Source organism: Neomonachus schauinslandi, chromosome 12, assembly GCF_002201575.2.
Source record: "Neomonachus schauinslandi chromosome 12, ASM220157v2, whole genome shotgun sequence".
Classification (NCBI taxonomy): Eukaryota; Metazoa; Chordata; class Mammalia; order Carnivora; family Phocidae; genus Neomonachus; species Neomonachus schauinslandi.
This window is the reverse complement of record NC_058414.1, coordinates 102,624,115-102,637,835: the sequence shown is the minus strand read 5'-3', so window position 1 is coordinate 102,637,835 and position 13,721 is coordinate 102,624,115. Positions and strand designations below refer to the sequence as shown.

The 13,721-nt window shown below is 47.1% G+C and overlaps 1 protein-coding gene across 1 annotated transcript in view; it reads left to right on the top strand.

Annotated features, from left to right (window-relative positions):
- The window catches only part of PAXIP1 (PAX interacting protein 1), a 57,266-nt gene extending 54,807 nt beyond the window's left edge, over positions 1 to 2,459 (top strand). Inside the window, exons 17-21 of the mRNA XM_044920034.1 lie at positions 1 to 23; positions 955 to 1,089; positions 1,181 to 1,256; positions 1,339 to 1,399; positions 2,002 to 2,459. The exon at positions 1 to 23 is cut by the window's left edge and continues 108 nt beyond it. Of these exons, the coding sequence (XP_044775969.1) occupies positions 1 to 23; positions 955 to 1,089; positions 1,181 to 1,256; positions 1,339 to 1,399; positions 2,002 to 2,017 (311 nt within the window). The 3' untranslated portion in view covers positions 2,018 to 2,459. The remainder of the gene's footprint in view (positions 24 to 954; positions 1,090 to 1,180; positions 1,257 to 1,338; positions 1,400 to 2,001) is intronic.
- Positions 2,460 to 13,721: the final 11,262 nt, after the last annotated feature.

The window sequence follows — 13,721 nt, the reverse complement described above, 5'->3', positions numbered from 1 at the left end:
CGCACGCCTCCCCACTCTTCAAGGTAAAGGGTAGTCAGCAGTGTCCCCGCAGGTGCCCCACATGGTAACCGAGTGGGTGGCGCACACTCCTGGCCTCTGGAGGCTGCTGTGCTGGGGAGGCCCAGTGGGCCTGCGGAGCCCTGCTCTTCACGAGTCTGCCAGAGACACGCTCGACAAGGCACCTGGGCGTTCAGAGAGTATTTATGAATAATCCAGTTGGCAAGAGACATTTAGGTTGATTTTTCTGCTTCTCACAAATCTTTGCTACTTCGTGTTCTTCTCATTAAATGCATACTCAGCTGGAGGATGAAGATTCTTGGGAAAATATTAATTGAATGTGTGCCTAAATAATTTAAGACCGAGGATTTTTAAATATTTGTTTGATAAGATACTTAGAACAACTTTTTTTGTATTGATCTGTTTTTTACCCTTCTCAGGGAACCAGCTTAGGAATGAGAATGGGAATGTCAAGATGTATCTTACCTAAAATAGTCTGAATTTTCTAAATGTTCTTTTTCTGTGAGTGGTTTTAAAAAAAAATAGTATCTTGTGCACTTCAGAGAACAGGCGTTAGAAAGTTACATCTTAGCCATCAGGATCATCTGGTCAGAGCCCAGGGAACACACAGATCTGAGAGAGAGGGGTCTCTTGCTTGACACAGCGAGGCGGACGGAGTAGTGTTCTCACTGACCCCACAGAATCCTTCATGTCTCTTAGGGACAGGAGTTCCAGTTACTTTGACTCATCCCGGGTCTTACCTGACTTGGGAAAATGCTTCAGTTAGCTCAGATCGGCATCCTGGCTTCCTCCAGGCCCACTTCAGGTTGGGGACCTGCAAGGGCTGGGACTTCTGTAATTTCACAGAATTACACATTTGGTCAAAAATCATGGTAGAATTCATGAAAAATTACCCTAAAAATTCAGTTAAAAACGTGCACGTATTTTTATTTTTAGGCAAAATATTTTTACATCACACCTGGAATCTGCCCAAGTCTCTCAACCATGAAGGCGATTGTGGAGTGTGCGGGAGGACGAGTGTTGTCTAAACAGCCGTCTTTCCGGAAGCTCGTGGAGCACAAGCAAAATAAGGTGGATAGAAGGAAAACAGGCTGCTGATTCATCACTGTGCCCGATGAGATTCCTTGTTCAGTAACCGATGAACTCATTTTCTTTTCCTTAGAGTTTGTCGGAAATAATTTTAATATCCTGTGAAAATGACCTGCACTTATGTCGAGAATATTTTGCCAGAGGAATAGGTAAGTCAAGTCCCACTGCTCTTGACCTTGATCGGAGCGCGTGTAGACACAGCACCCCTTGAGCTTGTTTCGTCCCTTTCAGACGTGCACAACGCGGAGTTTGTTCTAACTGGAGTGCTCACACAAACACTGGACTATGACTCATATCCTTTGGAGGCAGCCCCCACTGGTGCCAGGACTGTATGTATTCTGCAGGTGTGCCCGAGTTAGTAGGTAGTTGTGGACACCGTGCTGTAGCATTTTCTTTTCCAGAGTTAAAAAAAAAAAAAAAAAACCCGTTAAACGCCTGTTCTGTACTCCTTTTACTTTCAAAAGTTATGTGGGCGTCCTCTCAGGGGCCTTTTTTCCATCTAGAGACAGAAGGGAGACGGATTGATTTGGATTGATTTTTGTCCTGGGAGGATGGGTCGGAGCTGCAGGGCTTGGCAGGTTCAGGGAAGGAGGACTTACCTGGGTGGGGGGTCGGGATGGGCTCCCAGACTGTCAGCCATGACCGCGGCTCTGACCGCAGGGCACGCTCGCCAGGTCCTGCCAGTGCAGGGGGCCTGGTGCACTCGGGCTGCGTGAGTTGTGTGCATGGGCATTTGATGGGCAGCAGGACTGACGGCTTTATGCATGGGCATTTGTAAAGCTCCCTGGGATTGAAATGGACTGACGGCTTTATGCCAGCAGGGTACTTCTGTAACTAGATTTGGGACCCTGTGTGCAGTGTGTGCTTGAAATGGTTTTTCCTCAACAAGCCTACATATAAATTTAACTGATGGCGTCGACACTGCGACTGGAGCCCTGGGACGACGTCCGGCCGTGCCCGCTGCCGGGCGGAGCAGGCCGCTCCCCTTCAGGTGCCCGTGTTTTCCAGCTGCTTCAGCAGGCAGGCATTTTAAAGCAGGAGAACACAGATAATAAATATACTGCATCTTATTAAGATGTGTAATTTTATTCTGAGGAAACATAAATTATGTTTTGTATTATATGAATTTACGAGCCCACATTAGGTTTTATGATTCATTTGCCAGGTTTTTAAATGTTTTCACAACACTGTTAACTTCGGCTACAAATAAAATGGTGTAAATAAAGACCTTGCTATCTCTAAATTATGGATGTTAAAGATTTGAAATGTTTTGTACTTTATTTTTATTTCTTATACTCTTTTCTTTTATATTGATACCTTGCCCACATTTTAAATAAATGTACTTTTGAACTTAGAATTGAGTGATCCTTTGTTTTTTGCATAATTTATACGACTTACAATAAACTGGATCATATTTTAAGTAATTTCAAGGCAAAATAGAGTATCTGGAAGGCAGCCATCCTCTGCCGGCGTGATAAACTCTCAAGCAGAGGGACAGCCGTGGCCCTGCACCCACCAGTCACATCCTGCTCCGTTCCACGTCCAGTGCTTCAACACTTCCTGTGGGACCACATCAGAGGCCACCGTCCCAGACATTCAGAGTTGCTCTCACTGCTCATCACTGTGCCCATCGGGTGTGTTCCTGAAACACTGAATTTGCTTCCATAACAATTTCTGAAATGTCTTCCCTAGGAACAGCTGTGACCCGCTTGACAATTCCCTAACTGCACATTCAGTTTAAATCCGGAATGCAGTGTAGGTAGTGCACATGCACTGAAGACATGAACACGGAATAAACTGAATTCCGTGTCGGGAGAGCTCTCAGTGTCCCTATAGGGCTTTGAGGACGGTCCCACACTCAGGACAACCCTTCCTCAGGTGTTCCTCCCAGCTCTGCTGGCGTACAGCTCTTTCTCCAAGTGGAAAGGAAATCACCACACACTTCACAGTTTTAAGTAAGGGCCAGTGTCTTCAAGCGCTTCTGCCCTAACCCTTGACCTTCTGTGGGATTTCCCGGGGAGCCCGCCCCATTACCGGGGTGGGGGGGCACACCTTCAGGCTCGCTCAGCCTGAAGTGACTGACATTTTATTGGCTGCCGGAAGTATTTATCTTGAGCTCTATAAAGTATGCCTTAAGAGCAGTTGTTCTTAGGTGTACTATATTCTGGCATTTACTTGTATTTTTAACAAATTGTACCTCAAGATGTGTCTGCTTTGAAGCTAATTGTTTTGTACCTAAGCAAACTTAGAAGTACTAACCTGTAGAACTGACCATTTCCTGTCACGTACAACAGATGGAATTAGTGTTGATATGAAATATCTTAGGTTCTGCAAAATCCTGGAAGGGAAGAAGAGTTTCATATTTGAGAACACAGTTTTGATTGCAAAGTATTCAGGATGCTGCCCTACGGCTCACACCCTTGAAGGAAAGTGAAGGCGCGGATGGAGAAAACGGGCCTTCTGTGCAGAGTCTCATGCATCTGTTCAGTCTTCAGTGGAGACAGGGTGTTTGTTTAACCAACATGCAAGTATGACTGATTTAACCTTTCAATTAGTGTTTTTTTTGTTTTTATTTTTTTTCAAAAGCTGCCGAGAAATAATTCTTAAACACTCCAGGAGCTGTCTGCAGCCAACTGGCTTGCCCAGCTGCTGAGCACGGATTTGGTGGCTCGGGAGTTTCATATGAACGTAGAAGAATAGCGATTTCAAGTAAATGCTTCTTAAAGAAGTTGATTTAAGAAGTTATTTTCTCCTAAGAAAAGGAAGTCTTTCACTTAATCCTGTTGTTTTGTCTGGCTCAAGGTTGTTTAATGGAAATATGACCTACATATGCAATGTAAAAATTCCTAATAGCCACAGTAAAAATTTTAAAAATTTTTAATTTTTATAATATAACACCATGTACCTAAAATACTGTTCCAGCTACAGGTCATCAGTATTTTACAAAATTACTGTGATAGTGGGTTTTTTGTTTTTTTGTTTCTAATTTAGTGCGGTCTTTACTATATTTTATTTACACTTAGCACACATCTCAATTCTGACACTGAATTTTCATTAGGAGTATTTTATCTGTATTTAGATTTCATACCACTTACAATTCAAAAAGATTTCTATGCCCAGGTTATTCAAAGCATGAGTGTGTTCTAGGAACAAAATTAGTGTCAGTTAAACTTCATGTTAAATAAGATTAAAAACCCAGCTCACCTGCACGAGGTGCATCTCTGTGCTTGGTGACCAGCTGTAGCCGTCACGTCAGTGGCCATCCGCATGGGCTCGCTGGAAACGCGAGTGCCAGTGAGGAGGGACACAGTCCGTCCAAGTAGCTCCAAGATCACTGCTCTGGGCAGAGTCACCGGAATTCCACTCCCTGCCACAGACAGGTCGCAGAAGGTCTGCTTCCATCTGGGTAGGTGCAAGGTGTCGAGAGGAAAGTGGAAGAAATACTGCGTGTCCTTGCTCTTTTAATCCTGCCTGTATCTGGTGACTGAAGACAGAACGGCTGCGCGATACTGTCCGCACACCACTGGCCTGCGAGCACACAAGGCTGCTGGAGACGTCCTGCCCACAGGAGGCCAAAGCCCCTCTAACCCAAGGGCTCGCACTCCCAGAAAGCCCTCCCACATCCCTGATGTTTGCTGAATCAAAAAGTAAACGTGAAATTAAGGTCTGCATTCATGGGAAGCTGGGTGCCTCCACATACCCACCAGTGACCGTCAGCATCCCGCACACACGTCTGTCCCGTCGGCCGCCGCGCATCCTGCAGGCCCCCATCCCGGTTCTCGACGCGCCCCACAGCAAAGGGCTGCCCCCCAAGGTGCCCCTCTGCAGCTCACCTCACTCCAGCGACTCAGCTGCACGAGTGGTCACGTCTGTGCATCCCCGTTACCATCGGGCTCATCTCCTTCCCTCGCAAATCTCCGCGAGGTCTCCAAGACGCCTCCTTGCCTACAGTCTCTTCCCCTCCCCGCTGCCCTCTGTACTGCTGTCGCATTCCTGCTAAGAGAAGAAAGTCCCCGAGTTGTCATGTTTGAAGTCTTTCTTAAAGCCGTGTCACATGCCCACCCAGCTCCTCATTCCCAGCAGGCACACAGAAGGGCTTCCTGTTCCTCATGTCAGACTATCCTCCCACTCCTGTCCGGCAACCTTCCCCACTCACTAAGACCTGTAAAGCCTTTCATGGTTCTTGCAGGTTTTTCCGTTGCCTTAGCCTCTGATCCAGTCTACACAAGCAACAAAGAGAAAAACAGGTAAATTGGATCACACCAAAATTAAAAACTGTTTGTGTATCACCAACGGTGAAAAGGCAGCCCACTGAATAAGAAAAATTATTTGTAAATCCTATACCTGATAAGGAGCTAATATCCAGAGTAGATAAAGAACTCCTACAACTCTTCACAACAAACCACCTGATTTTTTTTTTTTTTAAGATTTTTATTTATTTATTGGAGAGAGAGACAATGAGAGACAGAGAGCATGAGAGGGAGGAGGGTCAGAGGGAGAAGCAGACTCCCCGCCGAGCAGGGAGCCCGATGCAGGACTCGATCCCGGGACTCCAGGATCATGACCTGAGCCGAAGGCAGTTGCTTAACCAACTGAGCCACCCAGGCGCCCCCAAACCACCTGATTTTAAAATGAGCAAAGGACTTGAATAGATGTTTCTCCAAAGAAGATACATGAATGGCCAGTAAGCACGTGAAAAGATGCTCCACATCACTCATCATCAGGGAAATGCAAATCAAAACCACAATGAGCTACCACCTCACACCCATCCGGATGGCTACTATCCAACAAAAACACAAACAAAGATGTGAAGAAATTGGAACCCTCGTGCACTGTTGGTGGGAATGCAAGCTGGTGCAGCCACTCTGGAAAACAGTGTGGAGGTTCCTCGAAGTTTAAAACAGAACTACTTATGATCCAACAATTCCACTTCTAGGTATATCCCCAAAAGAATCAAAAGCAGGGTTTTCGTGAGACATTTATACACCCACGTTCACAGGCAGTATTATTCATAGTAACCAAAAGTTGGAGGCAACCCAAGTGTCCATCGACTGATGAATAGATAAGAAAAACGTAGCATATGCACGCAAAATACTATTCAAAATCCTGACGCCCACTATCACACAGGATCCCGGGGACATCATGCTGAGTGAGAGAAGACAGTCAAAAAGGGACTCAATGCTGTCTGATTCCACTTGTGTGGGGTGGTGGGCATGGGGGGGCAGGAGAAGGGGAGTGGGAGTGAGTGTGTAATGGGGACAGTCTCAGTTGGGCGATGAAAAGTTCTGGTGGTGGTCACGCAACACTGTACATGTGCTCAGTAACACTTCACTGTACACTGCAAAATACCTAACATGGCAAATTTTACGGGTTTTACCACAATTTTAGAAAATGAAGGTGGAAATGAAGAGCGCTAGTGAGGAGTGAAGGCAGAAGGCCCTCTCGTGGGCTCACCCTCTGGTCTTCCACAGGCTCTCACTGAACACTTAGAGCGAGTGGTCAGAACCCCTGACCCACACGGAGAGTTAATCCCAGGCGAACGGATCAGTGTGTGTGAGTATGCGTGGACGTATGTCTGCAGAGTTTTCTGTGGCTCCCGTCACATCTGAAAAAGACTTTGGCTCAGGAAAGATTAAAGATCTACTGCGTTAAAAATAAGACAAAACAAAAACCAGTGGATGGCGAAGCACTTCCAGAATCACAGAATCAGGGTCTGTGCAGAGCTGCCTCTCCAGAAGAGCAATGAGGACAGACGTAAATGGCCCAAACGGCCTTTTCAGACCATGGAAGGCTGGACCCTTCTGCCCACTGAGCCATGTTGGGTTTTGGTGTGAGGCTTCAAAGCTCCAGGGCTTCTAAGTTAGGCCGTCCCTACCGTTTGGGCCAGGATGACCTCCGAGTTCTTCACTGCCCGGCAGGCCGGAGGAGGAGCCTCCTCTGTTACTCATCCCAGTTTGCCAGACGATGAAAGGAAGCCCCACCTGGAATGGAACAGGTGCAGGGACCCGGGAGTGAAGAAGGTCAGGATGCCCAAGACTGGGAAAGCTGTCACCTAAGTACAGGGATTTAGCAGTGTGGCAGGCATGTGGACTGCCAAGCCCCCGGGGGATTGGTACAGTCACTGTTGCGGATTTTGTTCTCCGAACTTCCGAGTGAGTGGCGGTGGTCTGCAGCCGTGCCCGCACCGCCCCCCCCACCCCCGCTCCAGGAAGGGAGGAAACGGGTTCTAAAGTCCAGGATGGTATTTTCCCCGCTGAGTGAGAAGCAAAAGAAATACTCCCCTGTGGGAAGGTCACCTTGAAGCAAGCCGCCCGAGGCTGCAGCCTCAGTGGGAGGGGAGCGCAAGGGGACGCGCAGTCAGGAGCGCGGCCGGCCGGCCGCCGCCCCTGCGAGATCAGTACCGCCCCCCACCCGGGGCGGTGCGGGGAGCCGCGGGCAGCACGAGACGCACACCCGCACCCCGCGGCTCGGGTGAGGCCTTTTACCACCACAGCGCTCCCGTTAGGTTCCAGCTGCGCAGAACACTGCTGACAGTGAGGCCACTGAGGCAGAGCCCGCCTCTCGGGCTGGGCTGCTGCGCGCGCCCGGTTCTCTTTGCGGAGGGCAGGCAGAGACCGGCACCCCCTCGGCGGCCCGCTCCTCCTCTCGGGGACCCTGGCTGCTGCGCGCGGGGTGGGCTGCTGCCTTGAGCGTCAGCCCCGATGGTGCCCGCGGCTCGGTCCGGCTCCCGGGGCAGGCAGACACAGGCGGAGCGGAGAGGCGGGGGCCAGCGCTGGCCAAGGCAGCAGGGACAATTCTGGGGAGACGCGAGCCGCCGCCCAGCCGCGTGAGAGTTCTAGAGGTCCGGGATGGAAGTTCCCTTGGACGTTTCAAAACCTCTTTAACGAAGACTCACAGATCCGCCTTGAGAACAACCAACAGGGGTGCCTTGGCTTTGGCTAGACACGGTGCCCTCAGGAGACAGCAGGTGCACCACTGGGTGACATCTTGAGCATGACCTTCCTGATTTGGGACCTAAACTGCAGTCATCAGCTGCACCTCACCCCAACTCAAGGTGAAGGCGGCCACCTGCCCCGAGATGCGGCGCGCGCTGCCCGGCCTGGGTCCCCGGAGGGGCAGCATGGCAGCTTCCCGCCAGGTGTGCCAGGATACCCGGGTGCTGGAGATACTGAGGGGTGCGGTTTAGGTTGATAAGGATTAACAACTGTTAACATTTTATTCTAGAACTGTCTGTACCCTTCCTTCTGCACACTGGCCCAAGGAATAGTTTTTATTTTTTCAGATGGGAGTCCATTGCAGCACCTGACACGAGAGAGCCAAGGCTATAGAACGGAGCATGTGGTACCTGCCCAGAGCCGGTCTTTCTAACAATCCCAGTCGTCCTGATTCTTCTGCAGTCAGGATTTATCATTTGGAAACTTTGTTTTGCAAGTGCACGTACAATACTCGGTTTGTATTTCTACTGATGCCTATTTTCAGATTCGCTCTAATACAGAAATTATGTACGATGGTTGCTCATCATCACTGTCATCCGGCATCGTTAGGCAACAGAAAGATGATGATCCCAGTTTTGGATTATGTGTGCTAGTTCGATAAAATAAATTTTCAACTTTTAATGTTTGTGGGCCCTGCTCCTGGACGATATACTTTAACATTTACCGGGATCAAAATGACTTGGCAAAACCTCAAAGCATGGGTTCTATTTCTGTCCTGGGCACACACTGTACATCTGCTTTGTTAAAAACACAATAAATAAAAAGAAGCATTCCAAACATAAAGAAAAAAACCCTCCCTGGTTCCCATAAGATTAAGGTCATTCAGCCTTACACAATATAGAAACATAAGTCTGACTTTCTGGAATGTCCTTCCTCAGGATGATTTGTAACTCTAGGTTTAAAAACAACAACAACAACATATAACCCTGCACCATGTTCCTTCCCCAGGGCACCCTTCTTTGCGAAGATGTGTGTGTGTCCCCAGCAGTTGTCCTAACTTGGACTCGAATAAGACTCTTCCTTTCTCTTTAAAAATTTAAAAAAGGTTTGTCCTCTCCGCCTCAACATTTCTTAGTGCAGTCGGCAGGATACCTGAGCAACTCACCTGACAATGCCTGGGGGCCGTCTGGAACTCAGCTCAGTACCAGCATGGGCCCTTGGTGCCACTCCGACTTCTCACAGGTGTATTGGTGAAGTCTCCTGATATCCAACCTCCTCACTTTGAATCAACAGTCCTTTTTTAGTCACGCTGTTGAGGGTTACCAATAATGTTCTCTAGGTGAGAATCACCAATAGGATTTAGTTCTTTTAATTATAATTAAATTGATAATTATAACTGATGTTATAATATAAGGCTGGAGTAAATTTTCTACCTAAAAATATGAGAGCCTGAATCATTCAGCTTCAAAGAGAAGGAACACTTGCTCCTTCCAGCCAAATGGTGCTTTCAGGTGACCGAAAGCCTAAAGGAAGTGTCTGATGATACTCCTCGGGATGTGTAGTGGTCCCATAGGAATTTCCCATCTCGTAAGGTAATTAGCGATTGGTTCGTCCCCGGGTGCACAAGTAAGGATTGATCATCCAGTGCTCCAAGCCCCCTCAATGGTCTTAGACCTCGCGGGGAGAAACCGAGACATGTAAGAGAGTGTATCACAGCCCTTTGGAAGTGACACAAGCAGCACCCTCTGGATCCACCACACTTAACATCCTTAGATCTTATTCAAGATAAGGCTGAAACTAGAAGGAATGGGGAACCACGCTTCCCAAGCTGAAGAGCTCCCAGAAAACCAACAACCACCTACAGGAATTCCGGCAGGCTCTCTGCACAGCCCCTACGGAGTTTCTGCTTGCAAGCGCTTACCGAAATGGGAAAACCTGCCAAAGGATGGATAACCTGAGTCTCAGATGGCCCGAATGGGGTTCTTTCAACATGTCGGAGTTATTTTTCTTGTGTACACAATTAGAAAGCCAGCTGTAAGACCACGTAACCAGAAACTACAAAGTCATCTTGGTCCAATGAAGCCCCCGGCTTTTGGGAAGGAACCAGCAGCGTTCAAAGAGGCACTCTGGGCTGCATTTGGTTTGTTGCTGCAGCTTTTGGTCTCTTTGGACAAAACCAGCTGTGTTCTGACCGGAAAATGGAAAATAATTAACGGATCCATAAATTATAATGCTATCCTGTGATTGGATTTGCTTTAATAAAAGGGAAATATTTGGAAATTGGGTCTTTAATGTCCTCTCCACAAATATTAGTGAAACAATGGCTAAATTTTGTTTGCGTCTTGTATGTGTCCATGTGTAGTGACTGAGAGATATTTTCTCCACCTTGGGATGACATCGCTCAAATTAATTTGTAAAGGAGCTCTATTTAATTGGTTTAAAGGCAAGCACTCGTAAAAACTCTCTAAGACTCAGAAAGATTAAAACTAACTCAAATGTTTTTCAAGTTTTTATGATCTGGGATGAAATTCCCTACATTCAGGCTTTTATGTTACTCCGTAATAAAGATGCCTCATGTGAAAGAACCCAACGATGGTCCAGAGAGATAGAGATGGGCAAAAATCTAAGACACCCAACCCCCTTCTCAGTAGTCAGAAAAAATGAGGAAAACAGGCAGACACTGGAAATCCTAAATCCACCTCCCCAAGCACAAGCACTAGAATTGACAGCCAATCTGTCTGCCCCTCTGCCTCCTCCTCCAGAGGGCTGAAAAGCACCCAGAGAGAAGGCCTGTTTTGCAGGAGGGTGACACGGGACACAGAAACGGAGAGATGTTAGTCCCCGCTTGAATCTGCCTCAGCCTCCCCTTCCTCCAGTTCCTGCACAACCACCATCAGGGCTGCTCACACAGCTGGCCCCATACCATCCTCAGTGCCTCCAGCACCATCTGCTTCTGCTCTTCTACCCTCACTGCCTAGGAGCAAAAAGCACCCAGAGTTGCCAGGCAGGCCACCTCCTTATGAGGTTCAAACTGGAGCACCTCCCAGATCAGCCTGAAGGGGCCCGAGGACTCGCCTCGACTCAAACCACCCACTGAAGATTTCCCCACAGAAGCCCCAGGTAAAACTGACGGGCGGGGCGGGGCGGGGGGGGGACACAAATTGAATGATGTTTCAATGGACACAGGTGCAGCATATTCGGTATTAAAACTAATTCAAGGTTGTTGGTTTAATTAAAAAAGACATGTTTTTGGCGCTATCAACATCAAATATAATACAGATAATCAGCTTTTATCCTACCTGAGTTTATTAAATTCATCTTGTCACTGTTGCAATCTGTCAGCAAAAAATGACTTAAAACGGTGGTGGATTTTGTTTCATCAAGTTTTCATGGGTAATTGTTAAGAGCAAGTAAATTAAATTTTAAGGAAAAGGTTCAGAAACTTTTAAATAGCTTCCAAAATCTTTGGTAACCTAAAACTTTGAAATTTTGTTAGGTTAAATAACAAATTGGGTTGAATTCATTGAATATCTAAGTTTTTTCCAAAAAAAGATAAAATACTGAAATATCAATTACTAAACATGGGTTTATCTGCTTTTGGCTTATTACAGAGAATCTAAACATACTTGGGTCTCCTGATAAACATGTTTTACGCTTTACTGGAAGTTGTACTATGAAAAAATATGTTTCTAGAACACATTAAATATATTCATAAACTTCCCAATCTCAAGATTTCTGGTGTAGTAGTTCATAATTGGTTACTACATTTTCACAGGAGACTATGGTTTCCAAGAGTGAAAATTCTAAATGTAATTGAGACTGCTGGAAATAAGGAAACCAACTCTGTATGTAGCGAAAGTAGAAGATATGTAAGGAAGGTATAAAGAATGAGAATAAATTTTTGTTGAGAGCAAAGAAAGTAATTTTGTCCTAACACAAGACTGGTTATTTAGAGAGAAAAAACTTATGACGAAGTCTAAATGCAAAAGGAAGTTGTTGGTTTGTGAAGGGGACTCTTTGGAAAAGAATTTTATATGTGGTCAGGATGACTAAGATTGGAATAAATGAATTTTAAAAATACACTTGTATAGGATATGAGGGGGAAGATGGCAGAGTAGGTGATCCTAGGCTCACTTTGTCCCATGGATACAACTAGAAACACCCACATCACCTGGTTGTGTACACAACCCAGAATATGACCCGAAGACTGGCAGAACAGACTCTCTATGGCTAAATGTAGAGAAGAGATCATGTGGAAGAGAGTAGGAAGGGGAGCCCATAGGAGGGAGGGATGCTGCAGGCATGGAAGGGAGAAGAGCAGACCCCACCCCAGGCACCAGGAACCCATATCCCCGTAACATTTGGCTTTGAAAACCAGAGGGGCCTAACTTCAGGAGTTCTTAATCAATGGGCTTAACACCTGTGACTTTAAAAATCAGTGGATGGGGCCCTGGGAGAGTGAGGAGGGTTATGAGGAAACTGACTTCTTGCCCTTAAAGAGACAGCACAACAAACAGCCCTACTGAGCTAGAGCATACAAGCAGCAGTTTGAAAAACACCTGGTGTATACGAGGAGATTTATTTACTAATCTCAGAGCATGTGCTGGAGGGGCAGCAGGGATCTTTGGGAGAATTCTCCAAGAACAAAAGAACTGGTGGGTGCCACCTCCCTCCCCTCCCCCAGCCTAGATACACAGACACCGGCCGGGAACCAGCACAGCACAAACACTCTCCACCTAGCTGGCTAACAGTGTGCCCTGTCACCACGCACTTCTGTGGAACTGCCCCTCCATCCCGGCCTCAGTGAGTTTTCCTGGGCTGATGCAGGTCTACTCCTAAGGACCAGCAACTCTGCTGGGACCACCAATACCCCATCATCACATTCTCCTGTGGACCTGCCCCCTCCACTACCCCTTTGGCCAGAACCCATCCAAAGCCAGGACCACAAGCCTGGCAATGTGCAAGGAGCTCCAACAGGGGCCAGCACTACTCCAAAGTGACTCCCATTCCAGAGAATGGGAAAGATAACCATACACCCCAGTTCCACTGCTGGGGGCAGACAGATGGTCTGACTACAGGCCCTGCTCACCAAGAAAAGCTTCTCAGGGGACAACACAGGGAAAATGCCCTGCAGTCTAGTGCTACTGCATCTCACAAACGCTTGGTCTGACTCCACTGAAGCCTAAGGTGGCCCCAGACTGGCCACCTAACAACCCAGGGACCAAATCTGCCCACAACAGGCAAAGAGAGCCACTACAGACAAATGGACTAAGGGAAAAAGCAGCAAAGCCACAACAGCAGGGCACATGCAACATACACAGGAGACACCCCTGAAGGGTTCTGTTGATCAGGGGACACAGCACTGTAGGGTACCATGGGATTCTTCCAAAGGCCACTATTTTCCAAAGCAAGAGACGTAGCTGACTTTCCTAACACACAGAAACAGACACAGGGAGTTAGATAAAATGAGGAGACAGAGGAGTTTGTCCGAAATGAAAGAACAAGACAAAATCACAGCAAGAGATCTAAGCAAAACAGAGAAAAATAATATGCCTGACAGAGAATTTAAAGTAATGGTTATAAAGATACTCACTGGACTTGAGAAAAGAATGGAGGACCTCAGCAATACCATCAACAAAGAGAAAACATAAAGAAACAATCAGAGATGAAGAACTCAAT